A 27,816-nucleotide genomic window follows, 5' to 3' on the forward strand; every position below is an offset into this window, starting at 1 on the left:
AGTACGCGGCTAACTTCGCTTTGCTTCTTGTCACGTTTCCACCACCGGGTTTGAATACATGTCTTCAAAGCGAAGTTGAGAGAAAGTTGTTCAAGGGCCAACTGTTACAATGACGTGACAGCAGGGACGGTGTCCTTTCAAAAGTTTAGCAATGCCGAATGCTAGCAGGCTAAGCGAGGAGGCTAAGCTAGCTAGCGAACTTCGTAGAAACTTTTTTTTTTCAAGTGAGTGTCACGAGTGCTTGTTCACCAGAAACGACGGCAATGTGCGGGCTTTTTTTTCTTTTAGAAGACAGTCAATCCTGACCAAAGAAAAACATAAACTTGCGTAGTGTTGCAAAGTTTACAAGTGGTTCGTTGGCCTCCCCCGAAGCAGCCAGATTCAGAAGTTTACTGTCAGCTAACGGCGTGTCAGTTCTTACCAGGAAGTGGGACTGTTGCTAGGCTATTCCTCCTTCACGTTGCGACTTTCTTCTAGTGGTTATGGCGGTTGGCTTTGTTTTGACTCGCTCTTTTCTTGTTTTCCTCTCCGCGAAGTGGACTCTGCGGGCCTCTCTTCTCTCTTCTCGTGTGGCACCGTTGCCTGACCGCTGAAACGTTTTTCTTCTTCTTCTTCTTCTTCTTCTTCTTCTTCTTCTTCTCTTTAGACGTTGCAGAGAGAGACAGGGAGAGGGCTTGTGCTGTGGAGCCAGTGGAGATGAGCCCGTGTGTGTGTGTGTGTGTGTGTGTGTGTGTGTGTCTGCACTAGGCCCCTCTCACCGCCACGCTCCTGACCCGTGTGCCAGTAGTGTAAACAACGCAGCAGTCCCGCAGCGCAGGGGCGGGGCGCACGTCAAAGAGCGCAGGGGAGCCGTCAAACAACGCGAGATCTTACGCAGAAACTCAACTCTCGTTCCACGTCGTGTAACGAACTTTCTATTTATTGAGTGATGGAATGTGACCGCTAGCGTTACGGTCACTTAACCTACTGACTCTTTGCAGGGCCACAAAATAATGTCAAAACGCTAAACTAATCTCTGCTTTTTTTAAACTCTTAAAACTTTTAATAATAAGTGTGGTTTAATCTATTAAACAGCATCATATTCTATAAACTGACTACATGTTTTGTGTGTAAAATCTTAAGTAATAAGTAAGTAAGTAGTAACTGCAGCACCTTTCCTCTTAAATATAGTCGGGTAGAAGTAAGTATCTCCAATTACATTGTGAAAACAAAGGAATGGTTACTCTGAGTAGTAGTTGTTTGCAAATCACAATGAATAGGTGAGGGTTTGTAAGAATGTGTGTAGAATAAGGGCAGATGATGCATAATAGATTCTCACCATTGTGAGAACACACTTTTGACACGCAGTCTTGGTTGCTATCATTATACACATGCATAGCCACACATCCCACGGCACAAACGCCGCGGGCCCCTCGGGAATATCATGAGAATTTATTGACAAAATTGGTCTCGCAGATTGACTCGCATTGGACAGCGAGAGCATCTGGAATTGATCAGCTTACTTTGCTTTGATAAAAGTTTCATCGCTGATTTCAGATTGACAATTCAAACACAGCTGATACACAGGAAACACATCTGTCTTCTTCCTATTCCCATTGTTAATAATCAACAAGTTAGGTGGGGTTGTGTTTTTTTTTTGTTGCTACACTTCAATAGGCTTTTTTGTTAACCTCACTGCAAATATGGAAAAGGGAGAGATGCCTGGAGTGTGGGATTTCTTTTCCCCCTTTTTCTTCAACAACAGTTGAAGATTAAAAGAAACGTCTCACAGAAATCTGTCAATTCTGTATGTGAATAATGCTGTGTGGAATTTAATGGTATGAGTTATATTGGGTTTCCTCTACACCCACATTTTCTTTCAATAAGATCAATGGCAGCCAGTGACAGATAGGGACGGTCTTTTGTATCTTCAAATTTCAGGTTTCTGAGGGAATAATTAGATGGATGGATGAAAAGTAATGCATCAGTCTGCGAGGGGAGCTGCACCCAGAGATCCTCTAGTTCAACACGCATGCCTCCACGTCTGTTTGGTAGAACACTGTTTAATAATCCTGTAGAATTTCCATTGTTCTAAAAGTGGCTCTCTGCACTGATCTGATGCTTTAAACCAATAGAAAACTTTTTGTGTTCTTTTTGCTGATATTGTTTATTTAACAGAGAGGATTTCCTTTTGATTCATGGACATTTTTTTTGGCATCAAGCGAATATTGTCATCTATTTCCCTCTTTTCCCCTTCAGACTTAATGGTGTCGCTTGCAGGTAACCATGATAGAAAAGATTCTCCCTCCAGGGGAAATGAAGAAGGTTCAATCGCTGGATTTTTAGAAACGTTTTACAGACGTTTTACTGTAAACGTGACATTGAACTCTGATGTGTTAAATACTTGTTGAGATTTTGGGCATTAAATGGGGACCTTGACAAATGAATTGAGTTACGAGAATTTGGCCACTGAGATGTTGTACTTGTGAATTTGAAAGCCGTTAGGAGTATCTAATCTACAAGGACTTCAGGGCAAAATTAATGTTTAATGCAGAGAAAATTCCAGTATTCCAATGATTTAAAAGTCGTATTCTTAAAACACATGCGCACATATTCGGTTTTTGTTTTTTTCAACATGCACATTTCAGTTTGCAGACATTTAGAACTTGTGTCTTCTTTTGTTGATCTGGCTCCGGGGTTACGAGCGACTGCACTGTGGTAGAGACAGAAGCTGCCGTCGTAGCTCCTGTGATCCGGTGCAGACTTCATAGAGACCAGCAGATGGAGGGGAGAGAAGCAGTGTGCATCCTGAAGGTTTAGCGAGAACTGAGAGGTTACACTCCACCGGTACAAAGATGACCTGTCACAAGCTCAAGCGTGCCGTATCAGCGCAGACGAGCTTTCTGTTGATGCACCTCAACTATCAGAGGGAAAGGAGAAAGGGACCACGGAGAGAAATATGTATGAAATGTTGTTTCCCACTTCATATACTCAGGCGAACTTAGAGGCAGCCTGCATCTGACGCCTGCTTTCCATTTTAAAGTCTCATTAATGGGGTTTAGTCTTCAAAGTGCAATTGCACCTGGTAGTTATCAGCCTTGATCGCAGCATTTTCAAGGTTGTAGATGTGAGCCGTCACGTAGCAAATACCCGTAAATATAGAATAGTAGCACAACAAAGAAATACAGGATTTATGGCGTGTGGAGAGCACTGCGCAAACGAGGCACTGGAGAGATAGTTTGATAATGTGAAGGACGAAACTGGCATTTTATTTCTGCCTAAACCATTTTTTTCATTTGCTTTTGTTTTTGCGTGGCTGCGTTGTGTGCTTGTGTTTGTGTGTTTCCTTCTCTCGGCAAACACCCAGCACGCAGGATTTTTCCACCCGCTCGGCTCCAGCAGGACAGGCCTCAGTCCAGAACACACCCACACACACACACACGCACATACAGCAAAGACACACACGCGTCACAGTTTAGCTGTGTCTCCCTCACATCGTCACCCCTCTGACATCTGCCCATGTGCGTCAGTGCTTGTGTGCGCCCCAGTGCCGGTGTGCGTTTGTGTTAGTGGGCTGGTTGGTGTGTGAGGTGAGGTTAAAGAGGCGCCATGCAATGAGAGCAGGGAACTGAGGTGGAACTGGCAGAATATCTCACACACACACACACACACACACACACACACACACACACACATACAGAAACACACAAGCAGTGACAAAAGAAACAACACATGTTAGAGAACATGTTAACTGCAGGTCTGGCCTCTGCCTCAGTGATCCATCCCATGCTTTGTTATGACCCTGTCGCCTGTCACTGTGTGTGTTTAAAGGTTCAGTAATGTGACGGTCTGTCTGTGTGTGTGTGTGTGTGTGTGTGTGTGTGTGTGTGTGTGTGTGTGTGTTTGTGACAGAGACACACATACCTTGAGTTGAGTCATCATTCAGTTAGAAACCCATTATCCATATAGCTGCAAAAGATTGTGTGAACTACAGTTGTTGCCAACCGCAGTGAAAACCAGCTGTGCTTAACAGTATTTTTGCCAGATTGAGTTCACGGTACACAACCTCTCGCAGGCCGAGAATAGCTTTAATATCTACAAAATGTTGGACAACAGATTAACCGATCTAGAGATTTCCACTGATATATTTTGTATTTGTAAAGTGCACGTCTTTATAGTTGGTCCCTTATTTGACCTTTTGTATGTTGCACATTTCTGTGCCAAACAGTCCAGCCTCTGTTGCAAATGTCACAAGTTGAGCAGCTTTCTAAAACCCGACCCCTGTAAACATGTGATGTGTCTGGGTCACGTCGAGGACCTTTTCAACCACTTTGTAAGTTAAATTCCCTTTGTCCTCGTTGATATGTTGAAAACCGATGAAATGTCTGTGGTTTTCAAACGATCCGTCTGTCAATAATCAAAGTGTCACATGAACTTTGTGAGCAGACTGCTTGTAGGACAGACAACATGTAGCACTGTCAGCATTGTTTTTGCACAGTCATTGTGCACAGAGGCTGCCATTTATTCAGGGGGAGGAGGTAAGAGATGTGGAAGAGGATGCCAGTTGGCAGCAGCCCTCCTTTCTTACCTGATGAGGTCCCTGAACAGGCAGACAGCATTGTGTTTATCTTCTAACAGAGACATTAATGCAGGTAAGGGGTCGCAGGTTGGAATTACATTTGTCTCACTATGACATCAGCTGGATTTTTTGCAGTTTTACTGTAAATTAATTCACCAAAGATACACACACACACGTACACAAATGTTACCAATGAGATGCATTGCAGTCACCAGCAGCCCTGCAGCCAACCCATGAAATTCTGACAACACAGGGCCAAGACCAATTTTTGTATTTTCTCTATCTGGCAGCTCCAAAACTGAGCAGGGCTGGCTGTGTGTGTTTTTGTGTGTTTGTGCTCCTGCCCGGCTTCCTGTAGCTCCGTGGCGTCGAGCCGCCCACCGTCCTCCCATCAGAGCCGGGGAACACGGTGCAGACGCACCCCAGCGACGGAGGTTTCCTCTCGGACTGACTGAAAGTGTTTTTCTGTTTCCCACATTGTTGGAATTCAACACCAGCCCGTTTACTGGTCCCCATGTGGCTTCGGTCTTTTTCCCTCCTTTTCCTTCTTTTTTTTTTCCTCTCTCTTTTTCCAGTCCACACCTTCTTTACATTACATACGCACCATTCATACCCAGGGGACTGCCAAGCAGCTAACCGAAGCAGTCATGTTTTGCCAATTTCATCCACATATTCATTCCACTTTTACATCAAAATGTTGCTCGATTGTTTTTAGCTTTTATTACAAAAAACATGCGTGTCTGCAAATGTGTGACTATACTCTTTAAAACTGTATTTATTGTATAGTTTGAGTGGAAAACCCCCCTGAAGTGGTTGTTTTATATTACGTATTTAACATTTTCGTTAAAAAAACAATTGAGCGTTTTTCACTGCCAGGTACTATATGGGCATCAGGGGCGTCATTTTTATATGCTTTATTTTGCAGCTGACAACGAATCATACAATGAATCAAAGGAAATAATACACAGCTCAAGGAAATTGTTAACAAGACGATGAGGCGCATGCAAAATGAGGATCTCTTCTTTATCTGCTTTGTTTTTTCACTTCCTTCCCTCGGTGCAGCCAGATGGCAAAGCTCCAGCTCCGCAGTCCTCTTCATACACTCATCATATTTGATGGGCATCCTGCTGCCGAGTTTCAAGGAGGCCATGTGTTTAAGAAATGACACTTGTGACAAAAGAAAACTTCTATTTAGCAAGCTGATTCTTGGATGGGGTGCATGGGGGCAGCAGTGTGTGCATTTGCGTATAAGTGTGTGTGTGTGTGTGTGTGTTGGAGGACAGAGATTGTGGGTATATGTATGTGTATATAATGTGCTTATATGGGAGTGAGGCGGTGGGAGAAAGGTTGAGTGTAGTGTGTGTGTGTGTGTGTGTGTGTGTGTGTGCGTGCGTGCATGCGTTCGTACCAATAATATCCATATCATCTCTGTTTCACACGGTCGTCATGACGGATGCCTGCTGTCTTATAATCACATCCTGTGCCTTTCTGTGAGTTTTGTTTTTACTATGTTACAATACAGTTTATCATCAGTTGTGTTCATTTACTATTCCAATACAGAAAGACTGTTTTTTTTTAAATCACATCGATATCAGAAGTATCATACATCGTGGGGTCTCCTCCTCTGATGGATTCAAAACATTCAAGACAAACTTTTGTTTAAAAAATCATCTGTTGTACATTTGCGACTAAAACATGTTATATGTTGGTTGTTTATTTGTTCTCCGTATGCTATCATCTTATCCTAATATTGTCTTTGTCTTCAATGGTGAGGAATTCCCATCATAGTTTTCCCCTTCTGTTAATACTTTAGGGAATTTTCAAACGTCGGGATGTATGGCTGTAATGCCCCAAGATTTGTTCTCCCTGAAAGAAATGATAGAGTAAGAATATATTAACTACAGAGCAACCTGGCTTTACGGGGTCTGCATTTACTCTTACTTCATTTTAGATTTACCAATATGTTATGCATAAATATTTACTATGTATGAATATAGATATATATATATATATATATATATCAATGTGCTTTGCAGTATTCCTTTAATTTAAAATGTAAAGCCATGTTCATGCATTAAAAAGCAACTTCATATTTTTGACTGCAGGGTTTTGATGCAAATCCATGGGGCATTACGTTGAAAACCATAAACATAAAATAGGAATATAAATTAAAAATGGAAGCAAAAATGAGGACGTTTAACTGGTCATTAATAACTGAATGCTTTCTTGTTTGTTGATGTGATAAACAAAAATCGTATTCAAGATAGAACACAAAAATGGCAAGTGTAATGAAAAATAAAACCCAGTTAAAGCAAAGTATTTTTATTCACACAAATTTAATAAGATATATGACAACCGTTTGGTCCATAAATATTTAAGGGGAAATAGTTTCTATACACCATCTTTATCAAGAAACAGGGAAACATGGACAATCTTGATAGAACACTTACTGTACTCAACTATTAACACGAAGATCAATATATAAGGTTCTTGGATTACCCAACTATATCTGAAAGAGTGCACAAACGCTTTCTATGACATCGCTGCCCCCTTTTTAACAGGATACACCATAAAAAGATCTTCGGAAATAAGATGCAAAACAGTACAAAACTAGTGAGGCGTCAAAAGGATGTGAATCAGTTAACAAAGAACACATAGATCCTGAATTTCACAAACTTTCTCCCAAGTCATAGCATAAGGCACATAGTAGAACTGAGTTAGGCATCTACTTCATGAAGTAGATCTAGAGTACCACTTTGTTCTACAATAGAACAAATTGTGACGCTCACAATGAAATGTATTAACTCCATTGACGATTTGCTGTGTCTTTCTTTTCTCTCTCTCTCTCTCTATCTTTCAGCCAGAAGAAACATGTTTTTGGTCTGTTCAGTGGCAAGTGTCATTAAAGAAAGTATAAATATGGCCAGAAAGGAGCACACATGGACAATGATTTCCCACTGGCTGCCTCCTTCGACTGCACCTATCTGAGGTCATCTGAATGTTCATGTCGGCTCTACAAATCTAGTCTGCAACGTCGCAGCCGCTTCAATTTCTCACCCATCCTCCTTTTCCCTTTTGAAAAATCGCATCGTTACCCTGAGCAACATGATAAAAACAATAATGCACTTTTCACTGGGCAGTATATTGTCACTGTGCAATTGAGTTTAGCTGTGGGTCTCTGGATGTGTTTACTAGGATTTATCCATTTGACTACGGTCATTATCTGTGAGGCCAATAAATCTGAAAAAGTGCTGTCATGAAAACAATCGATCGCAACAGCGTGCACAAACTGTTCTCCGATCCAAATTTCTCCTGCTGATTTATAATTATCAAACCATTTCTTTCACTGTCACTGCATTACATGTTGAACAGTTACCACTGTACAGATTGTGGGATTGGCTTTGTTCTCTTTACCACAGTAGATTTGTGAATGAAGACCAAAATATTTGTGGTTTCAGCGTCAACCCGCTTTTAAGCTGCGACGGTCAGGCGCTTATGATGCGATTTAGATGTTGCACGTGTAGCTCTGTGAGATATCTCATTGTCTGACTCCATCCAACTCAGTCTTAGAGACTGAAACATTCGGAAATAGTTAAAGCCTGTTTTCCGGAGTTACCCATATACAGAACATTCTACAAGTCAATTTCCAAAATTATTCCCAAACAGAAATAAAAAATCGTTCAATTGGATAGTGCGAACACAGTGCATACATATACAGGTTTCCGAGGGCAAAATATTTTAAAATGTATCAATTAACCATAAATTAGGAAGGGCTTGTTTCATTATAATTCAATAGAAATGTACAAATAAGTCAAATCAAGTAGAAATCTAATTTTCCAGACAAGCTCATGCTTAGTTACTTTTCTTCCAATGAAATATGGGATCCATGACAATTTTCTTAAGACTTCAGAAATCCGTCCCTGTTTACTTTAAGTCAACTACAGACGCAGCTGCCATGTGGTTTCATATGCTACACATTAAAAAGATCAGCTTGTGTTTTAATGTGGTCGCTGCTGTTCTTGCTCTTGTTGTTCTTGTTTGTGTACACAGTACAGCACTTTCCGTTCCAAGGAGCTCTGGTAGATTTAAAGGTGTCACTTAAAAAAACAAAATGTAAATTGAGGAGAGAAAATAAAAGAACATAAAAAAAATAATAATAAAATAATCAGATAAAAAAAAAAAATCAGTCTTCTAGAGATAGCGTGTTAGAAAAGGTTTGTCAAGGTAGTTTGTGAAGGGCTCCCCGAATCATGGCTGTCCAAACTAGAGGTGACGGAGGTCACTACAGTGATAGAGGGGTTTGTCAGGTCTGTTAGTGTGGCCGTGCTGGAGGGGGGGGTCAGGGCCCCACTGTCAGATGAGGGTGCAGGGAGTGAGGTGCCATCAGCCTTATCAACACCTCCATTCTCCTGTCGCAAAACGTTCCTTCTGAATTTGGCTCTTGCGTTTTGGAACCAAACCTGCAAACCAATCCCAGTGTGGCTTTTACTTTTTGTGTTTAAAGGTAAAATTTTAAAAAGAAAGTATCATATCATTTGTACAGTGGTTTACATATCAAGTGATCACAGCTACTATTGCCCTCGCCCTGTGTATAGAAATCTTTATACGGCAATTGTCATACATTATTTTGAGCTGAAGGGGCAGATATCAATGAACCACTTAGCTCCTGAACACTGCATACAAGAAGGTGGATCTCGATAGCAAAAATCAAAAAAGAAAATCCTGTCCTTTTAAATTTGTATCTTCAAGAGTTGAGTTAAGACCTTTTTCTGTTCCACAGATAAAAATAGTATGTGCACTCTCATTATCAATAATATCAGCTGAAGTTTTACATTTCTCTCTCTACGCTTAAGAACGACTTTTCTCCTCTCCCCCCCGCCAAAAAAAGGAAACATATAAGAATCTACAAGATTTCTGTTCAAAACCCCTGGATAAACATCTAATGACTACATGGGCCAAACAAACAAAATCAAAAAGATGCCTTCAATGATAATACTGGTGTGAAATGACAGGGACATGGAGGAGGGGTGAGATGCACACACACATTTGGGCTGATCAGGTCAGTAAGAAGAATGGCTTTCAGCTTACCTGTAGAACTCTCTTAGTGAGGCCTGTTTTCTGGGCCAGCTGCTTTAAGTCCTTGGCATCTGGGTTGTGGTTGATGGCAAAGTAGGATTTCATTGTCCGCAGCTGATGGTGCTTGAAGGAGGTCCGCATGCGCTTGGTCTTCTGCGTTGGAGCGTAGGCCTGCTGGTCCCGGTCCATGTGATCGGTGTCATTCTCGTTACAGCCTGGGAGAGCAGAGAGCAGAGCACGGGGAGGAGGGAGGGGGGGGGGGGGGGGGGGGGGTTGAGTTCAGAATCCAAATGGAATCTTCATTCACGTTTCTAAAAACTTGTATGAATTGTGAATTCATTTTTTTCTGCGCTCAAGAAATAAAATCCCTTCTTTACAATCGAGATCAGGTCACTGCTTAACTCTGGTTATTCGCAATGGTCATCGAGGAAATGTTACACTCCTTTTAAGGCTCAATATTAAATGAAATATCTTGCTACATGGTCCGTTTTTTGCAGAGAGAGACAGGCAGTTAAGCGTGTATTAGCGTCGATAAAGGCGGTCGCATATGGGCTTCATTGTGAAAGGTTAATGTACTTATTCCCTCATGATCAACAATGAAAATTAGGTATATTTATCACCACCAAGAAGAATATTACTGTTTTTGTTTTATTTATTTGTTTATTATATTTTGTATTATGTATTTACAGCATACAATGTAAGCAAGCTAAATTAATTATGTTGTTGTTTGTTACTAATAGGCCCAATGGAGCTCATTTGTCAACAGCGTAGTACTCGATGTAAAAAATATTATGGCGGAAAGGAAAAAATGGATCCACTAAATTAAACTAATTTGTAGAAACATATTGCATCAAGGACAAAAAAAAATCTAAACACTTACTTCACTATTGTTTTACAAACACATTTTTGCATAATTGTGTTCCAATACCGAATAAATACTAACAAGTTAAATTAGCATGTGACTGACCGAAATATTCAAAGAACACAATGATTGTGATTTTTCTGAAGAACTTTTAGAATTGGTCTTTTAAAATATTGGCTTTAGTTAAATGCAAAAGTGGCATGGGATTCCCAAATTACATCGTAGATTTTATTGATTTTGTTTTCTTCATGTAACCGAAATGCTGACACGTTATTTTCCTCAGTGGATGATAAAATATCAAAAGGCCTACATAAATATTTTATCATAAAGATGTGGCGCAAACGCCCCCTCAAAAAGGAATTATTGAATTGAATCAATCGATTCTTAAGGAGGAGGATACCAATTCATTTAACTATGGAATATATGTTTTAAATGCGTGGCATTATGTTAAGATATGCAACACCATGTGGAATATGTTTTTTTATGTGAGACTTCTTCTTGTGACACCATCAATGAGACAATCATTGACATGTGTGATCTTCTTTTGCAGCCTTCAGCGGGTTGTGTTTCACTAGATATTACCCACTAGGGGTCTCTATATCCAAACAAGACCAAACTCTGCAGAGCGGAGTTGAATCCTCAGCAGACACAAACCTTTCCCTGGTGAAAACAAGCACCAATGTGCTCGCTGGAGCAGAAACAAAACCTCCAACTAAACCTCATCCTGTTACTCATGAAAGTGAGTCTTTGGGAAATAGTTATTTGTTTTTTCCCTTGTTTCGTTTTAAAATTATAGTTTGAATTTTCTTTATTTGCAGGCTAACGTGAATGCAGTGAGGTCTTAAATCTATCACATAATTAAAACATTTAACATTTACACAAAAAAAGGCATGCCACTTGAGCTTAAGGAAACGAAAAGGCCTCTTTTTAAATGAGAAAATATGATATTCTGCGTCAGTCTTCTCTATTCTATTTCAATATCACAAATGAAAAACATAATATTCCCACTGGGACCTTTACTGCGTCTGTGGCGCTTAATAATGAGCTCACAGGGATACCTTACTGCAATTTATGTCTTTCTCTGTGGAATTTTCATTTCCCGTGATATTTTGTACCTGTTGTGGCTGCATTATATTTTACATCTTTCTTTACTGAAACGCTTCGTTACAGTTATAGTTATATCTTGCTGTTCAAGAAAGAAAGAAAATATAGCCACACTGCCAAAATGGGCACATATTCATAATAAACCATCCATGGGAACTTTTAACATTTGCATAATCTCTCGGACTTGTTGTTTGGCGAATAACAAAAAAGCAAAAGCCCTTTCAACCGGAGCGTTGACTGCACACTGTTTGTGTTTGGAGCCCCTGGCCTCCCCGCAGCAGCCCCCCGACCCCCGACCCCCCTCCGCACGGCGCGGCCGCCTCCCTGAGAACCGTGCTGACCGCTGCACAGGAGGCCGGGGATTCCGACGTCACCTCCAATTAACGGAGAACAATTAACGCGCAGATTACCCTTATTCCTCCCCATTCACCGGGAACAGAGGAAACGTGGTGCACAATGACTAACTTTGTCAGCCGCGCTCTAATTCGCAGAAAGCGACAACAAAATGGGGACGCTGCGGGGGGGTCGGGTTGTAACATTCAGCGATTCAATGCGAGATTTTTTTTAGATGAAACCCACGTTTTAACAACCGCTCCGTGTTCACTGTGACTGTTTCTTTTACTTTCCTCCGAAAAACACCCGCCAAAGAGGTGCCAAACAACGGCAGTGTGGACAGTTTCGACGCAACCGTCCAGAACTACATTGACCCCCTGCACGCCCGTTGTGCACTTTTATTTTGACCTAAATTAGTCTTTATTACAAAAGTCGAATGCGCAGGTTGACGGCAAGGTCAAATTTCGATCATTCTCGGCGCAACACACGCCACGATTTAAAGCACAAAAAACGGCGCGTAACAGACGCGTGGACCGAAAGCTGCAGATCAATTAGCCCACGGCTGCGGGTGCCGCTACACACAGGCGCAGTTCACCCACATTAGCATAGCCCGCAGGAGAGCTGCATTCATCTCAGACATGCAAGGTAGACCTACGGCTGTTACAGATGAGGCGTTCAGGAACCGTCTGGACTAAAAGGAGACGGTCTTTTGCGTAAAGGAAAACTATTCCATATATATTTATAATATTGCATAGCCACTGTATTTAGTGTTGTTTATTTTTGGATTGATTTTACTTAACTTGAATAATTTATTCTGACGTATTTTAAAATAACAGAAATGTAAATCCCGTATCTTCAGGTCAGCAATGACCGAGGACAACAGGGTCTTTCAGTGGGCCACAGATGGATTAAAACTACGTAAGGAGCAGTTTACAGCGCAGTTTTGTAAAAAAATAAAATAAAAAAAAGAAGCTTTAGCCGTCCCCCCAAAACAAGTTCTGTCGATTCAGTAAAGCCAAATGACAAGCTGCCCAAAGCAAACTATACAGCTCCTTCCCGCACTGAAACAAAAAAAACCTCGGTGGTTTAGATTTTTGGTTTTGTTTAGGTATGTCTCTCGTGTGTCCCCTGACTCGCTGCTGGGGGCCTGTTTAGAGCTCTCACCTGTGTTGTAGCTGGGTATGTCTATCCCCATGGCCGGGCTCTTCCTCTTGCGCGGCCTCCCCTTCTGCGCCGTCCCGGTGCCGTTGAAGTAGGGCATGGTGAGGCCGCCGCCCTTGGCCGCCAGCTCGGCGAAGTTGAGCTGCTGGTGGTAGTCCGGCCCCTGCACCAGCGTCTCGAAGTGCAGCCGGCAGTACACCAGGCTGTCCTTCATGCCGAAGTGGTCGCCCGTACTCAGCGTCTTGTTGCACGTGGTGCAGGTGAAGCAGCTCAGGTGGTACACGGAATCGCGCGCCCGCATTACCATCTCCGAGGCCGATATCCCGAGGTGGCAGCGCGCGCACCTCTGCACGGAGAACCTTCTGGAACAGACACATCGTCAAGACTCCTCATACTTAAGAGAGTGTGTGTGTGTGTGACAGTACCATAACAGGCTGGTTTTACATTATGGTTTAAAATAGCCACATCTGGCCTACATGTGAGTGTTGGCTGATCGATATAAGCCACATTTACTTGGGTGTAAATATATATTTCTGTGCACGAATATTCCCTCTCTTGAATAAGGAAAAGGCAGTTCAGTGTCTCGGTGGTGAAACCCATCAATGCTAACCTCTGGGCAACATTAGAAGAGAAACTCTACAGGTAGTAACTAACACAAGTGGATATTTCTTGGTTATTTTATTCTTATGGTATCTGGTAAATAACAGTAAATATAAATATGAATTATGAAATATTAAAAAAACATTACAGACTCAAAAGTGCATCCTTAGGTTGTTAATTTTAATCCATCTACAAAAGGCTACATGCTAACAAAAGCCACTGAGGTTGATTTTTTGACTTCATGCCCTTTGTTCCTGGTTAACTAATAAGCTAATGTAGTTTACATTACACTCAGAGCCATGGAAACTTTGACATCTAAAACAGGGGGAATTAAAGCAACATTTCATATCATAACGTAATCCCCATTGACAGGGCTCCTGAGACTGTTATGAATCAAGAAGGAGGCCCAATTCCAGAAAAAATACTTCAAGCCTGCTGAATCAAAGGTAAATGTTATGGCTTTAAAATACATATTTTTTCCAAAGTATTTATGTGTTCATTTAAAGTGGGTTAAATATTGTTATAGCGTTGGGTGGGTTCTCGTGCGTGATACGGACACTGAGACCCAACTATTTCCCCCAAGCTGTTCTGTTCTTTTCCCCCCCACCTATGTGTAACCTTAATTTGTCTTACCTGTAGTAATCCTCCTTGCAGTAGATACTCCCATCCTTGGCAAAACACGTTAGCTCCGACTCCAGCGCTAGTTTACATTCACAGCATTTGAGACACCGCAGGTGCCACTGTTTGTCCACGGCCAGGAGGTAATATCTATCCGAGATCTTACCGCCACAGCCGGCGCACAGAGCGGGCTTCTCCGGGCTCATAGAAGGCATGGTCTGAGTGCAAGAGAGAGAAGAGAGCTCATGGTTCAACTATCTTCCCTCCAGGGGGTCTTATGCAACACACACACACACATTATATATATATATATATATATATATATATATATATATATATATATATATATATATATATATATATATAATCAAGTAAAACACAATGATTAGGCCTTAAGTCTTTTTCTGGACATTTTCTGTTTTTTATTGTATGAGTGTCGTATTAGTGTTTGTAATGTACGTCAATGCCAAAAACAGTCTCACTTCAATAGTTTTAGTGAGAAACTAATAACAGCAATATGTCCGAAGTATTTTATAAGAAACAACTTAACACAACAATTTGTAGTAAATGTAATTCTTTTCCAGTAAAGGAATGAAACAAAAATAGTTATATTATTATTATAATAGTTATATCATTGTAGCATGTTTTTGTCAGCTTCCAAATCTATAATTGCCAGATCTTCAAATTGATAAGATTTGTCCACAAAACGAATATTACTATATCATTATATTTCAGCAATGTGTGTTTCAAAATTATTTAGGTGCAGTTGCACGTTAAGCTGCATAAAGTTTATATGTGTTTAGTAATTATTTTGTGCAGATACTTTTGCAATTTTAAATAATAGATTTCAAACTGATAAAATACATTTTGATTAAAGCATTTGACTGACATATTTGACCACAATTAAACACAACGCAATAATTGACCAACCCTCTTCCACTCACCGCCCCAAAAAACAAATGCACATTCCCTGGCACGTTCACGGTGCCTCGCACGTCGTTTAAACGTGTGCCGGTTAAAACATGAACTCAAAACACTTGCTCGATCAAACTCTTACCGACTCTCTCCCGTTGAGCTGCATGCCCTTTGCCAGGCGCGACTCCGTTTTCGACCGTCTCTCCATTTCCTCCATGATCCCTTGGATGTGATCCCCGGAGATCCCGTGGAAAAGCATGGCTCCCGGTCCTGGACGCAACGCGCTGCAACTGCCTGCCTCTTTCTTGCAGCCCACAACTTCCATATACCGTACAGCGGCGCTGCGCACGGCTCTCTCAGCGCATCCAAGTGGGCTCCGAGAGGAGGCACCCAAAACAAGCCCGCGCGCAGCCCCCCGAGACGCGGATCAACTCCCCGCCGCGGCGCAGAGGGAAAAACTGGAAGGAGAGAAGAAAACTAAAGCATTGGGTAGGGACGGGTGGGAGGTCGGTGTGGGTGGTGTCGCGGCGACGGCAACCGTTTCCCCTTTCTTCCCGCGAATGTCTCTCCTCCAGGAAAAATTACAAAAAAAGAAAAAAAGAAAAATGCAAAAAAAAATGTATAGTCCAAATGACGCGACAAAGCGATGCGGTGGTGCTGGTGGTGGTTGGTGGGGAGGGTGGATGGGGAGGGGAGGGGAAGGGGGGGGGGCGCTATAGTGTGAAAACACTCGCCAACAAAATAATGGCACGAAGTTTTTGTTGTTGCTTTTTTTGGTGGTTTCTATCTCCCGGTTTCCCAGTCAGGGGTTCCTTGGCGCTTCGAGGTCAGGTTGGGACTGCCTGGATTTGAGCACCGTGTCCTATTTGTGAAGAGAGCAAAGCCTGCCCAGTCTGAATAATTTGGTAGGAGGAGTCCCCCCCCCCCCCCTCCCCTTCCCTTCCCCACACTCTCCCCTCCCCTCTCCCTCTCTCCCCTTTCACTCTGTAGGTAGGTCTCTCTCCCTCACTCGCTCTCTCGTCGTCGCCACTGATTTCTGTTCACCAACAAAGAGCTGTCACTCTCCCCTCAAAAACTCCCGGTTCTGTCTGCGCGAAGGACCACCACTTTATGGTATTGACATTTTCATTACTTGTATTCCCCCATTTATTGGAGAGGATGCTGGAGTGTAGTCAGAAGTTACATAAACGGAAATGGGTGTGAAATCATATTGTATGTATTTAAACACGTCTTGGACAAATAATAAGCATCTAAAGTGGAATGAACTCTTGTAGTTTAATGTGAAGGGTCCGAAATGGCGTTCGCTGATTCTAAATGACCTGCTTGGTTCAATTGGTTTCATTTTGACGTTGTACGTTTTTTAAACTTTGAAAACACCATTTGTTTTTGGTGGTTTTAGTTGGTAGGCGTATCAAGTGCTGCATGCCGTATGTGAACGTTTGTGTGTGGGGACAATGTATTGTTTGGGGCGGGGCAGTTATCAGTAGTAGAGGGCGGGGACAGATTACATTAAACAGTCTAAAAGACAAGCAATATTTTTACACAAATGAATGAGATTTGGGGATTTTTTAAATCTTAATCTTAATGCTCTATCAATAGTTTTGATGAGGCTATAAGCGAACCCTTTGTCTGCATTTTAAATATAATTGTAGGTCTTTTTAGTGCATGACCTTTTTTTCCTCTCCATTAAACGGTCATTCGAAAAGGATATTGTCCTCTGCCAAGCATTTATTAACATGATCCTTGTCTTTTCTCTGTCTCTCGTATCAGGTCAAAATGTTGTTTACCTGAAGGACAGTTGATTTGATTTGATGATCTTATGCAACCCTGCTGCGATTAAGAGCCAGTTTTAAAGGGTGTGAAACCCCTGTTACGCAAATATGACCGAATGGCTTTATTGGCCAACATGCAGGACACATACGGTGACAACAAACCAAAAAGGATGCATCGTTTGACCAACGCGCACGGGCCTTTGCAGCTGAGGCCCGGATAACGAGCTCCGGTCCCCGCTTGGCTCTATGGCTGAGGACGTGAAGAAGTAGAAACACTGGCTGAATCTGTGACTCGGCTTGGGTCCCATTAATAGATTTAGTGAGGCTCTGAGGGAGTGGTGTGTGTGAGGGGGGGGGGGGGGGGGGGGCTGCAGGTGTGGATGCTTCTTCTCAAGACCCCCCCTCCCACCCACCATGAAGTTGTGTTGGCTTTAATTGGAGGCCCCTTGATAGCAGTGGTGTATTAGACAAGGCAGGGCCCTCCCGGACGGGCTGGACCCGCAGCTGTTCTGAGAAGCGTTTCATTTGCGCTCTGTCAGTGTCGCAGCAGCAGCCACGGGGCGGTGAAAAGACACCCGAAAAGGACACACCGATTTCATTTCACCTGGACAAAGACACCCTGAGAGGACCGATCAACTCACTGCCGTGCGATAGTTGATCTGTCTGCCGTGTTCTGTCTCCCCCTCTCTCTCTCTCTCTCTCTCGCTCTCTCGCTCTCTCTCTCTTTCTCTCTTTCTCTCCCCGGAATTAAAAAAAGGCGCCTTCTGATTTCAATAAGTGGATTTAATCAGGCAGTAAAATATAAAAGAAAGCAGCATGTGTGCGTGTTCGTATTTTATCAAGACATCATTCTTGTCGATAAAAAAAGCACTGCGTTGACCCGTTGCCGCCAGCAGTGACATTTCATCTGACTGAAGAGGGTTTAACAATGTGTCAGTGAACTCCAAGAGGCTGAGGGAATAATGCCATTGTATTGTCGTTTCGTTTTCTTTGTTTCCAATTCCGATATTACCCGCAACTAAATATATCATAACGACCCTTTTTTTGTCGTTTCACAAAATCATGCTTTGGGTGATTATATATATTTTAGTGGAAATAAGAGTTCTCGTTTGAAACGTTTTCCTGTGTCCAATTAAGCAACCTGGCTATGTATGTTACACGTCATATTTCATAACTGGAATTAGGTATATTGAAGAATATTAATCTGGGCGGTCCTGTGTCATTCTTCGTTTAATTGAATAGTTTGCCCTAATTTCACAATTGTTTGGTTTGATCAAATTAAGTCTGTTAAAAAAACAATAATCGTTGCTTATTGGAGCATATTGAACAACATGTCAATTCTTTTGCGCTTTAAAAAAATGAAATTAAAAACGGTATTATTATCCCTATTTAAAATTGCGTTTTAACCAAGCTGGGCTCACTGGGTCGGACTTTTCTCATATAAATAAATTTAAAAAAAAATCTAAAATATCCAACAAACTGTATTACGTATTTTCCCACAGATTTATAAGAAGAGCGTCATTACATATTTTCATATTTTCCACTGCCGTTCAACTTGCAGGATTTTCATACCACTCACTCATGTTTACAAAATTCTGATTGTTGTTAAGCTAATTAAAAAAAATGTTTGCAAAATCCATCAAACAAATAAATAATGATTGGTAGTTTAGCTTCCACAGCCTCCCTGTTTATCCCGGAGAATATAAGGCACCGGTTTTATCACGCGTTACATCTGTCGCGCGTTGCTTCAAGGCGGTTTTGTTTTACAAGCCTACCGTGGATTATTTGTTTCTCCCAAGCAGACATATAGAAAGGTCTTACCTGCGGCTGTGCAGTGCGTGAGATCCCTGTGCAGTGCGTGAGATCCCTGTGCACTGGCGGGGCGCTTTCGGACTGCGCGCAGTGTGCAGAGGAGACAAGAGGAGACGCTGCCGGTAGATGGGGGCTGTTCCTCGTTTCTGAGCGTGCACACTTTGAGATCGAGCGTCAATTAAAAATTGGAGACATTTAAATATTCCTCTCCCGCGCGCACACAGCTGCACGGCGCGCGGCTGGTAACGCACAGAGAACGAGAAGCACACGAGCCGATGGCCTGCTCACCACGTAGGGGTTGAATGTGTGAGAAGCATTCGAACATTAAAGGAGAAATCCTCTTTGTGTCGCTTATGGCCAAATAGCAAAGAGATGCCGTTTGTTTTGGCTGCAGGCAGATGCTGGAATATCTCAAATCAGAAAGTGTAATTTTGTATTATTTTAACCCCAGAAGATGGAGTTGACCGAACAGCTATTGTTTTTACGAGTATACAGTGTGTGTATGTGTGTGTGTGTGTGTGTGTGTGTGTGTGTGTGTGTGTGTGTGTGGTTCAAGTTAAATGAAGAGGCCGACGGTTCCACTGGTGTAAGAGCGGAAGTTTGCGTGAATAAATAATGAGCCAAACCGGATCAGTCAATCTGACAAAGATGTGAAGCAGCAACACAAGGTCTGCTGAGAAAAATACGGTTTCATATTGATAAAAAAAAAATCACTTTCGGGATAGAGGTGCTGAATACTTACTGAATTGTACGTATTTGTAGTGACAACAATCTAAAACAAGTGTGCTAGGCTATTTGTTAAGAAATGAGATGTTGTGTGTTGTATTATAAAACCTGTATAGACGTTGAAAAGGCTCATTTATAAATAATACAATACTCTTTTTTTGTGTAAGCATTTTCTCACAGGTTTATTTGTCAACTTTCATCACTGGGTATATTAAATGAATCAACCAAAAATAGCAAAAACAATAAAATAATTCCATGCCCCCCCCCCCCCCCCCCCCCCTCCCCCTAGTGTCTCACCTGGAGGAACAAGCAGACACACTTGATAAAAATGCATTACAGTGTATTTAGCCAAGAACCATTCTACACACCCATGGCCTCATGTTGCAACACCTAATGAATAAACAAATGTTGTTGATAAAAAAATCACCATTATTTAATAATGTCAAGTTTTCTACAATACATTTTACATATTCATCATCCTAGAATGCTCTTTGGAGTCATTTCTTTTAGCATTATTGGATTGTTACCCACTTGACCGGCTAAGCAATATAACAAAAAGCCCATTATTAATAACATTCATTAGAGAATGGGGCTGTTTATAAAGCACGGGGCCTCCGTCTGAATTAACGTGTCACGCAGAAGGTGTCCTACAAAACACCCCGAGGTGGACTGATTTCATTTGATAACAAGTGAATTGAGGGGTTGAATCCTGTAAAAAACGCTCTCAGAGAGCAAGTGGGTGACAATTAATTACACCTCTGCAGCACGCTTGCGTAAATGACACCGCGCCACACCGCTGGCAGTCATTTTGCTCTGCTCCTTCCGCCTGGGCTGACATCACAATGTATCTCATCAATAATGCAACAGCACTCAGATCCATTTCACTGTGCAGCGCAACGCGCGGGACGCTGATACCCAGACGGGCTCTGCAGCGGGCTCGGTTTATACAGCGAGCCCACGGACAGGGCGCCGACCCCCGGGATGCCCGCCCGGCTCCTTGGGACATCCAGGGGTTCATCTGGAGTCGTCATTTCTGGGTCACCTCAAGTGACACTCGGTCTCGGTCACTCCCGCAGCATCGCCAGAGAGAGGAGGGGGGAGGATGTGGGGGGGGGGGGGGGGGGGGGGGAGAAAGCGGCGGAGGAGACAAGGAGGCGAGGAGAGGTAAAGAAGGAAGGGAGGGAAGGGGTGGGGGGGGGGGGCTCTCCCAGTATCCACTGAGGTGCAGGCTAAACACTGACAGAGTGAAGGAGAGGAGTGGGGAGGGAAAGGAAGAGGGGAGGGGAGGGAGGGAGGGGGGGGGCAGAGGGAGGAGTGAAGCACTGCAGAGCTGAATCCCAGTCACATGAGCCAAGCTGGGTGGGTTGAGACATCCGGGAAATATTTACAAACACACAGTGGACATGGCTTCATACTTCTTGGACGGACACATCAAAAGACACCAGCGACGGGTGAAATACGACCGCGTCCCCGTTTCTTTATGGCCGAATTAAAATGATTTAGAACAGTCTAATCATGGCAGACAAGAATACGACTCGGAATAGATTTCATTTCCACCCTTATTTTCTCACTCCAGGTCTCCCTCCCCCCCATCACCCCCCTCACCCCCCTCACCCTTCTCTCCTCCCGCTTCTGCACTTTCTCTTTTCTGTCTCTTCCAGCCAACGCTCCCCCTCCCCTTCACCCGCTCGCTACCTCTCCCTCTCACTAACGCGCCCCCCCCCCCCCTCCTCCCCCCTCCTCCGATCTCCTCCCTGCTCTGCTCTGCTGGAGCTCAAATCACAACCCGGGTCCCTGGCAGATGGAGGATAGGAGAGAGAAGCTCTTAACTAGCCAGCCTGAGCCTCTGCTCTCTGCACACCAACTGCTGCCTGCCTCCAGAAGAGCTCCAGCACACCGCCACCTACACCCCCCCCCCCCCCCCCACACACACACAAAACACCACAGCCTTCCCCTCTGGGAACACAGTATCCTCCTGGGGAATGGTGCAAGTATTAGTCCATATCTGGCCACACTAGAAAGGACATGGAAACGACAATAGACGGATGTTCTTTACGTGTGACCTTATGGGCTAAAGCGGCGATTCGGAGGAGACCAGCGCGTTTAGGTGATGCTTGTGTACGTTGCTACTTTGTCAAACGCTCTCTTTCTCCCTACACCTCGATCATTCATTGAAGACGGAGGAGTCAGAGGGGAACATACGTGGGTTAGAAGAAGAAAAACAAAGCCATTAAATCATTTGTCTTGTTAGTGTAGAGGAGAAACCTCAGACATGGCCGCGTTGATGTCAATCCAGGAGGGAAATAACCAGGCCGAGGTGCTGCTCGTGCACTGGGTGCCCGCTATAGCGCCTCTGGTTCTCCTTTTATCTGGGCTCATCTGGCGGGCTCTACTTGGCCTGGCATGAGCCTGGCCACCAGTTGCAGTCCGAGGGAGAAAGTGCTCCTCTGTGCTATTTGCAGCCCTGTCTGTCCAAAGGAATCTGGTGTGCTGACTGTCACTCAGTGGCCATGTGTTTTTTTTTCATCACTAATTCTACCACAGGGATCTGGTTGTCCATATGACCACTGTGGAGGATGCTGCCCCGAGGCGAGCTGACATTGCCTGTGTAGAACGACCAGACGTTGATGCAGGGGCTGCTCAAATGCTGCTTCAATATCAAGACGAGCGTGCGTGTATTTAGGTGTGTGCACACACACACACACACAAGTACAAAGAAGTGCCTGGCCAAATGCTGAGAATGGTGTTCCTTTCAGTCATCATACGGCTGACACTCAGCCCCCCCCCCCTCCACGTCCCCGCCAACCCTGTGTCAGTTCCTGGCTGGTCTGGCCAACAGTGATGGAGACACTGTAACTGACTGTGGTTGAGGCCATTGGCCGCGGGGCTGCTGTGGCTGTTTGAGGGGGGAGGGGGGGGGGGGGGTGGAGGTGGGAGGGGCTGCTTGGCCTGTTGACTGGTTGTGACTAGAGCCGGTCTGGTCACAGTTCCAAACTGGACAGCTCTCTCTTTTCCTCTGCGGCTATAGTGCCATCGTCCTGTGGAAAGGCACACGCTGCAGAGCTGCCACTCTGCTCCGGCACAGCATATGCTCCCGCTGAAGGTCAGACATGTTCCATCCAAAGTGCCTGAAATAAACACCTCACATGTCAGGTTGGCTGTTGTAACGTTGCCACCGTGTGTGCCTGTGTGTGTGTGTGTGTGTATCTACACTCAGTGGACACTTATACAACAGAGAAAAAATTGAGAATCAAATTGTTCTGCAATAAAGCTTTTTTATAATGTGTGACGTTGACATTTTCTTTTGATAATGTTAGATATTTTGATTCAACTATTAGCATTGAGGTCATAGTGAAGTGTTTATAACAATCTGCCCACTTGTAGGGAGGACAAAACAATAAGAGACCCGTACAGCATAGTACACTACATCAATAATGATCGTACACAATTTACTTACAAATTCATAACCCTTTCGACAAAAACTGAACTATATTAACTTCTCCAGGGTGAAATTCATAGCATTGCTGTTTCTTTGAATTGATTTCAATTTGATGGGAAATACCGTCCAGATCAACAAAATGTGTGACATCATGACTTAATTAAAAAAATATATTCAATTCAATAAGATGTATTTGCCCACTAATAAGGCTCGATCTTTAAACATAGGCCCATATACTTTAGGATTATTGACCATGGTGGGAGAAGGCGGGGTCAATTTTCAAATCAATTTACCCATTAATCTGTTTAAGCTGTTTTTGTCTCAGTCATCAACCGCTAGACTAGAATTTTATTCAAATAAATTTACAAAAAAAACAAAACATTTCAAACGTTTCCATCCCTGGATCGGTGCGACGTGTAGGGATGAGGCAGACATGAAAGTTGGCCTATTTCATGGTCAGACTGCGGGACCGCCGAGGCCCTGAATGGCAATGCATCTACTTTAATGTGACAGACAAGTCCCTAGGCTAAAAACCAGCAGAGCCGCGGCAGGCAAGCGGGCCCAGGTACTTGATGAGTGTGACACCTCCACCGTCCCGCTGTCGAAATGTTACCGCCGCACGCTCCGCTGCGCCTCGCTTTAGAATAACACCAAATAAAATTCGCCTCTCATCCCGCGCTGACGACGCGTCCCGGAGAACCTGTCCTCCCCAGCACTGTTGGGATCATGAATCTCCTTGTAGCCGCTCACAGGGCTTTGCTCCGATCACTAAGCACTTGCCTTTGGGACCCACCTGCCGAAAAGGGGGAGGGGGGTGGGGACGGGGGTGGGGGGTTGTGGTCGTGCCGGTGCAAGCGGCATCGACCGAATTCCGCGGCAGACACATCCTCTCATCCCGACGCTGTTCGCCCAATCAGGCGCAGACAGGCGTGTGTGTGCGCGTGTGTGTGCGGCAGGTTTGAAAGCTGGCGCCCCGGAGGGCATCGCGCTGCCTGCCCACATGCGCTCACAAATCGAGTGGCACATCCCCCCCGTGCAAACACCCCCCTGCACGCACCAGCGCTGCCTGCACGGCTGGTTGACCTCACCTCTGTACTGTTACAGTGATAGGCTACGAAGTGCGACCTTTATTCTATATCGGCCCCATTACGGGCATGTTCTGTTGCAGTGAGCCTGCCCGTGCGTGTGTTTGCACGTAAACATGTGCGGATTTGTGTTGCAGTGTTGGGGATGGAGAGGGGGGGGGGGTTAGGAGTTCATTAGGCTCCGGCTCAGGAGAGCAGCCGCGGGGAGCTGCGCCGTAGCCAAGTGTTGCCAGGAGGCCGAGCTGCTGGTCCGGTGGGGGGGGGGGCTGCCGTTGATGTCCGTGGCGTGTTTGTTAACAGACTGATTCCATCAAGTGGTGCACAAGCAGCGCAGCCAAGTGTGCGGGCTGACCCTTGGTCGCTCCCCCCCTCCCGCCGCCGCCGCCTATTTTTAACAACACAGTGTTCCAGTCAAAGGTAGACAGTTAAGTCGGCTGCTTAAATGATGCTAATATTCATGCTGCTGTACTTTTGGGAGGGAGAAGAACCAGGGAGGCGAAGCAAAAGAGCACGAGGCTCCGTCTGACTCGCCACAGTTGTTACAGTTACATTCGCTTACGTGCCCTTTATCTTGAGGGCTGAGATCTAAAATGCTCTTTCGGTTTTCTTCTCCATACTCCCACCACCCTTGTAAATGCATAAGAGGAGGAGACTACCACAACATATTAAATGCTCTTAAGGAGAAAAGAAAAATGAGGCTTGAGGCATTTGATTGGACGTTTGAGAAAAAACGCAAAACAAAAAGCGGCTAAAAGACTACTTTCCTGAGGTTGTAGTGAACAAATACTTCTTCCTCCTCCTCCCCCGTCCTGTGAGAACAAAATGAATCCAGGGAATCATTGTGATTCACAGGAGGTAGATATTGCACAGACACAATCCGTATTTCATCATTTAGTACACTGCTAAAAATGACTCAAGTAGTCCAAACAGCGACAGGCACCGTGTTCCGGGATCCATCGTGAACAGGCGCTTCCCTCCGTCAGGCTATCAGGCCTATACATAATATAGAGAATTAAACCGTTTCTTCATTGCAGGGTCCTTCACGTTGACATGGCCATATGGACACTATAGAGGGGGGGGGGAGAAATAAAGAATTAAACGGTGTTAAATGGCTCCGCACTGAGAATAACACACGCACACACACAGGACGAGGGCCAAGCAATTCCGGACTGAAGGTGGAAGACAGATTGGGACGAAACGGAGCAAGTCGAGACAGAAGACAAGATCTGAGTTTCACTTTACTGGTTTTTCCAACCTTCGCTTATTGCGGCCTTCTATCAGTTGTGTTGCTTTGATGTGAAATCGGGGTTCTCACGCGGAAGGCGTATTTGAGAACAGAATGACAACCTGCATGAATATATGTTATTGCGCTCTTCCTCAAGAATCATTGCAGCTAGATCTTTTCATTTGATGCTCTTGACATACAGTTTTAGAGCATGACAACTGAAGAGAATTTGTAAAAAAAATGTTTAAAAAAAAAAAAGCCAAGGCCAGACACACAACCTGGAAAAACAGAAAATCAAAGTGCTCACGTGTCTGCAGGCTGTGCCACAACATTTCCCTCTCTGAAGGTGGGCATATTCTGTGAACACCTTGTACCCACTGGAAGGGTCGACGTACATCTGCTTCTTTGCCTGAACATAATGAAGATATTGTTATTTAATCAGTGTGACATTCAAACACGTTTGTTGGTGCATACATAACCGCACAGCGCATAGACACACCCGAACACAGAGGCTGCTGAAAGATTAATACTGGGGATGAACATATACATATAGGGACAGATTGCTTTGGACCGAGGAGACGGGGAATGGACGAGCTCTATGGAGACAAACAGATGCAAGAAAGTCTTAACTCTGAAGATGTTACTAATGAATTAAAGCAGTTCTTTGCTATTCTGTGCGATAGATTAATTAGCTGGTTGCACAGCGTTCACATTTTATATCCACTTCACATTCACAGGACGCTGAAATTTATTTTTTTTTGTTGAAAAAATGACCTCTTTATTTTGACTGAACTGGTGCAGACACACAAACACCTTCTGTACGTGAAAAAACACTGCACTACTCCGTCACCCCCCAGGAAGTTAGGGAATGTCATCTCTCAGTCTGTTTCAAACTGAGAGCCCACTAGTTGGTGAGCTTTGACAGGCCACAAAGGGAAAAAGGCCCCAGGCCTTCCGGTGACACGGCCTGTCATTTCGCATGGCATTGCAGGGCCACATAGTGAAGCTGGCATAGCAGGGCCCCCTCTGTATTGTGCTTTTCCCACCCAGGCCCCACCGCTCTCCTCAGGTCGCGGCCAACTTGCCTCAACTTCATCCACACTAGGGAGCACAATATTTACAACAGATAAGCCCGAGGGCGCCGAGATGACACCTGTCCCTCGCTCTGTTTGATGGAGGAGCAAGTACGATTCGGTGAATATGATGGATCTGACAAAAACAATGGTCGTCATTACTTTATCACAGCGCTGATGGGTACAAAAATGGAACAAAACCGGAAATTATTTGTTGGAATTATCTTCAGGCCACCACTTTATAACGCAAAAGTCTTATCTTCCCACCACCTTTGTTTAAAGATTTACTGTAATATTACTGTAAAAATGGAAAGTGTGGAAGCTTGCGTCAAAGTGGAAAAACACAATTCTCACGTTAAGTAATTCAAAGTACAACACAACGTCACTCTCCCAGGAACCCACTGGGAAGTGTGCACTGGGGACAGGTGGGCTTTGGAGACGCACCACAAACAGCATATTATTATTCACATGATCTTAAATAACATGTGGTTTTATTGTACCGGTGTTATTTGTAGGAATTATTTGGGGTTATTGTGCCACTGAGCAATCTGCTGTTTATTATCTAACGGCTTTAATTACGTTCTAGATTTGGATTTGTCATCCAAACGTATGACCATTGTGTATCATAATATTGCTTGTATTCTATCCTATCCCCCAACTGTAACTCAACTTCTAACATAGTACACAACACCTGATATGCTGCTTGTTGATCCTGCGTTGAACAACAACTCGCACTGTGAAATCATAGCTTTGCTTTTTGAATTCGGCTGATAAAACTCTACTCTCACTTCACTAACACTTTGAATGGCGGACTTGTACCTGCATATTGTGTCAGTGCAACAATCAAACTTCTCCACCGCTGCAGCAACTGAGCAAATTAAAGCCGACAGCTAATTAATCAGAGGTAATTGCGCTAATCACATCAAACAGGCTGAACATGAAAGCATAAAAGCACGAGATGTGAGAGGGGGGGTCATTTTTACCTCGCACGCCTCCGTATGGGCTGCATGGATGTCCATTTGTTCCTGTGTGAACTTTGTCCCGCTGAGGTCAGCACCGATCTCCGCCGGACTGCTGCCTTCCAGCACCTTCCGTCTCTCGTCCGCCCCGCAGGCCGCCGACCGCGTCACGCGCCGTCTGTCAACCTGCACGCGGAGCACCGCGCGGATAAAAGCTCTGAACGGGGATTTTTGGTGAAACATGCTCGTTTAAAACTTACGGCCGAAACGGCGGTAAGAGCTGACCCACATTTGGGATTGTGTGCGAAAAGGTGACGCGGGAAACCCGAGCGCCCCTCGAAGAGTCAAACGCAATGACGACGGCTCATGTGATTTGTATCAAAGAGTGTTTGTGGCATGTTTACTCTGTGCCTCCTGCTGCTGCTCTCCGCGGGGAGCTACTTCCTGCTTCGTCACGTCGGGGACACGTGATCCTCCGGTTCAGACAGCGCCTCTGGC

At 44.1% G+C, this 27,816-nt stretch overlaps 3 protein-coding genes across 12 annotated transcripts in view; all 3 read right to left on the bottom strand.

The window, feature by feature from the left end:
• The window catches only part of nek7 (NIMA-related kinase 7), a 50,888-nt gene extending 49,993 nt beyond the window's left edge, over window positions 1-895 (bottom strand). The window contains exon 1 of one of the 2 annotated variants that reach the window (XM_040183919.2): window positions 422-895. The gene's annotated coding sequence lies outside the window, so the exon portion shown is untranslated. The remainder of the gene's footprint in view (window positions 1-421) is intronic. The other variant, XM_040183921.2, reaches the window with a different exon arrangement.
• Window positions 896-5,457: 4,562 nt separating this feature from the next.
• On the bottom strand, window positions 5,458-18,996 carry lhx9 (LIM homeobox 9). 8 transcript variants are annotated; one of them, XM_078108212.1, is made up of 6 exons: window positions 18,821-18,970; window positions 15,370-15,685; window positions 14,328-14,530; window positions 13,098-13,453; window positions 9,647-9,849; window positions 5,458-6,424 (listed from the first exon to the last, which is right to left on the bottom strand). In XM_078108212.1, the coding sequence occupies exons 2-6, from the start codon at window positions 15,550-15,552 to the stop codon at window positions 6,368-6,370; spliced, it is 1,002 nt and encodes a 333-aa protein (XP_077964338.1). In that variant the 5' UTR covers window positions 15,553-15,685; window positions 18,821-18,970; the 3' UTR covers window positions 5,458-6,367. The 8 variants fall into 8 exon arrangements, with proteins under 8 accessions (XP_077964338.1, XP_077964336.1, XP_040040830.1 ...); XM_078108210.1 differs by having other exon boundaries at window positions 13,098-13,456; window positions 18,821-18,963; XM_078108207.1 differs by lacking the exon at window positions 5,458-6,424 and adding an exon at window positions 6,865-9,018 and having other exon boundaries at window positions 13,098-13,456; window positions 18,821-18,996.
• A 3,796-nt stretch (window positions 18,997-22,792) lies between these two features.
• On the bottom strand, window positions 22,793-27,758 carry c8h1orf53 (chromosome 8 C1orf53 homolog). Of its 2 annotated transcripts, XR_013468598.1 has the most exons (4): window positions 27,343-27,758; window positions 25,594-25,695; window positions 25,002-25,126; window positions 24,796-24,870 (listed from the first exon to the last, which is right to left on the bottom strand). XR_013468598.1 is itself a non-coding variant. In XM_078108213.1 (3 exons), the coding sequence occupies exons 1-3, from the start codon at window positions 27,559-27,561 to the stop codon at window positions 25,055-25,057; spliced, it is 393 nt and encodes a 130-aa protein (XP_077964339.1). In that variant the 5' UTR covers window positions 27,562-27,758; the 3' UTR covers window positions 22,793-25,054. The 2 variants fall into 2 exon arrangements, 1 of the variants encoding a protein (XP_077964339.1); XM_078108213.1 differs by having other exon boundaries at window positions 22,793-25,126.
• Window positions 27,759-27,816: the final 58 nt, after the last annotated feature.

The sequence above is a fragment of the Gasterosteus aculeatus genome, chromosome 8, assembly GCF_964276395.1.
Source record: "Gasterosteus aculeatus chromosome 8, fGasAcu3.hap1.1, whole genome shotgun sequence".
NCBI lineage: Eukaryota > Metazoa > Chordata > Actinopteri > Perciformes > Gasterosteidae > Gasterosteus > Gasterosteus aculeatus.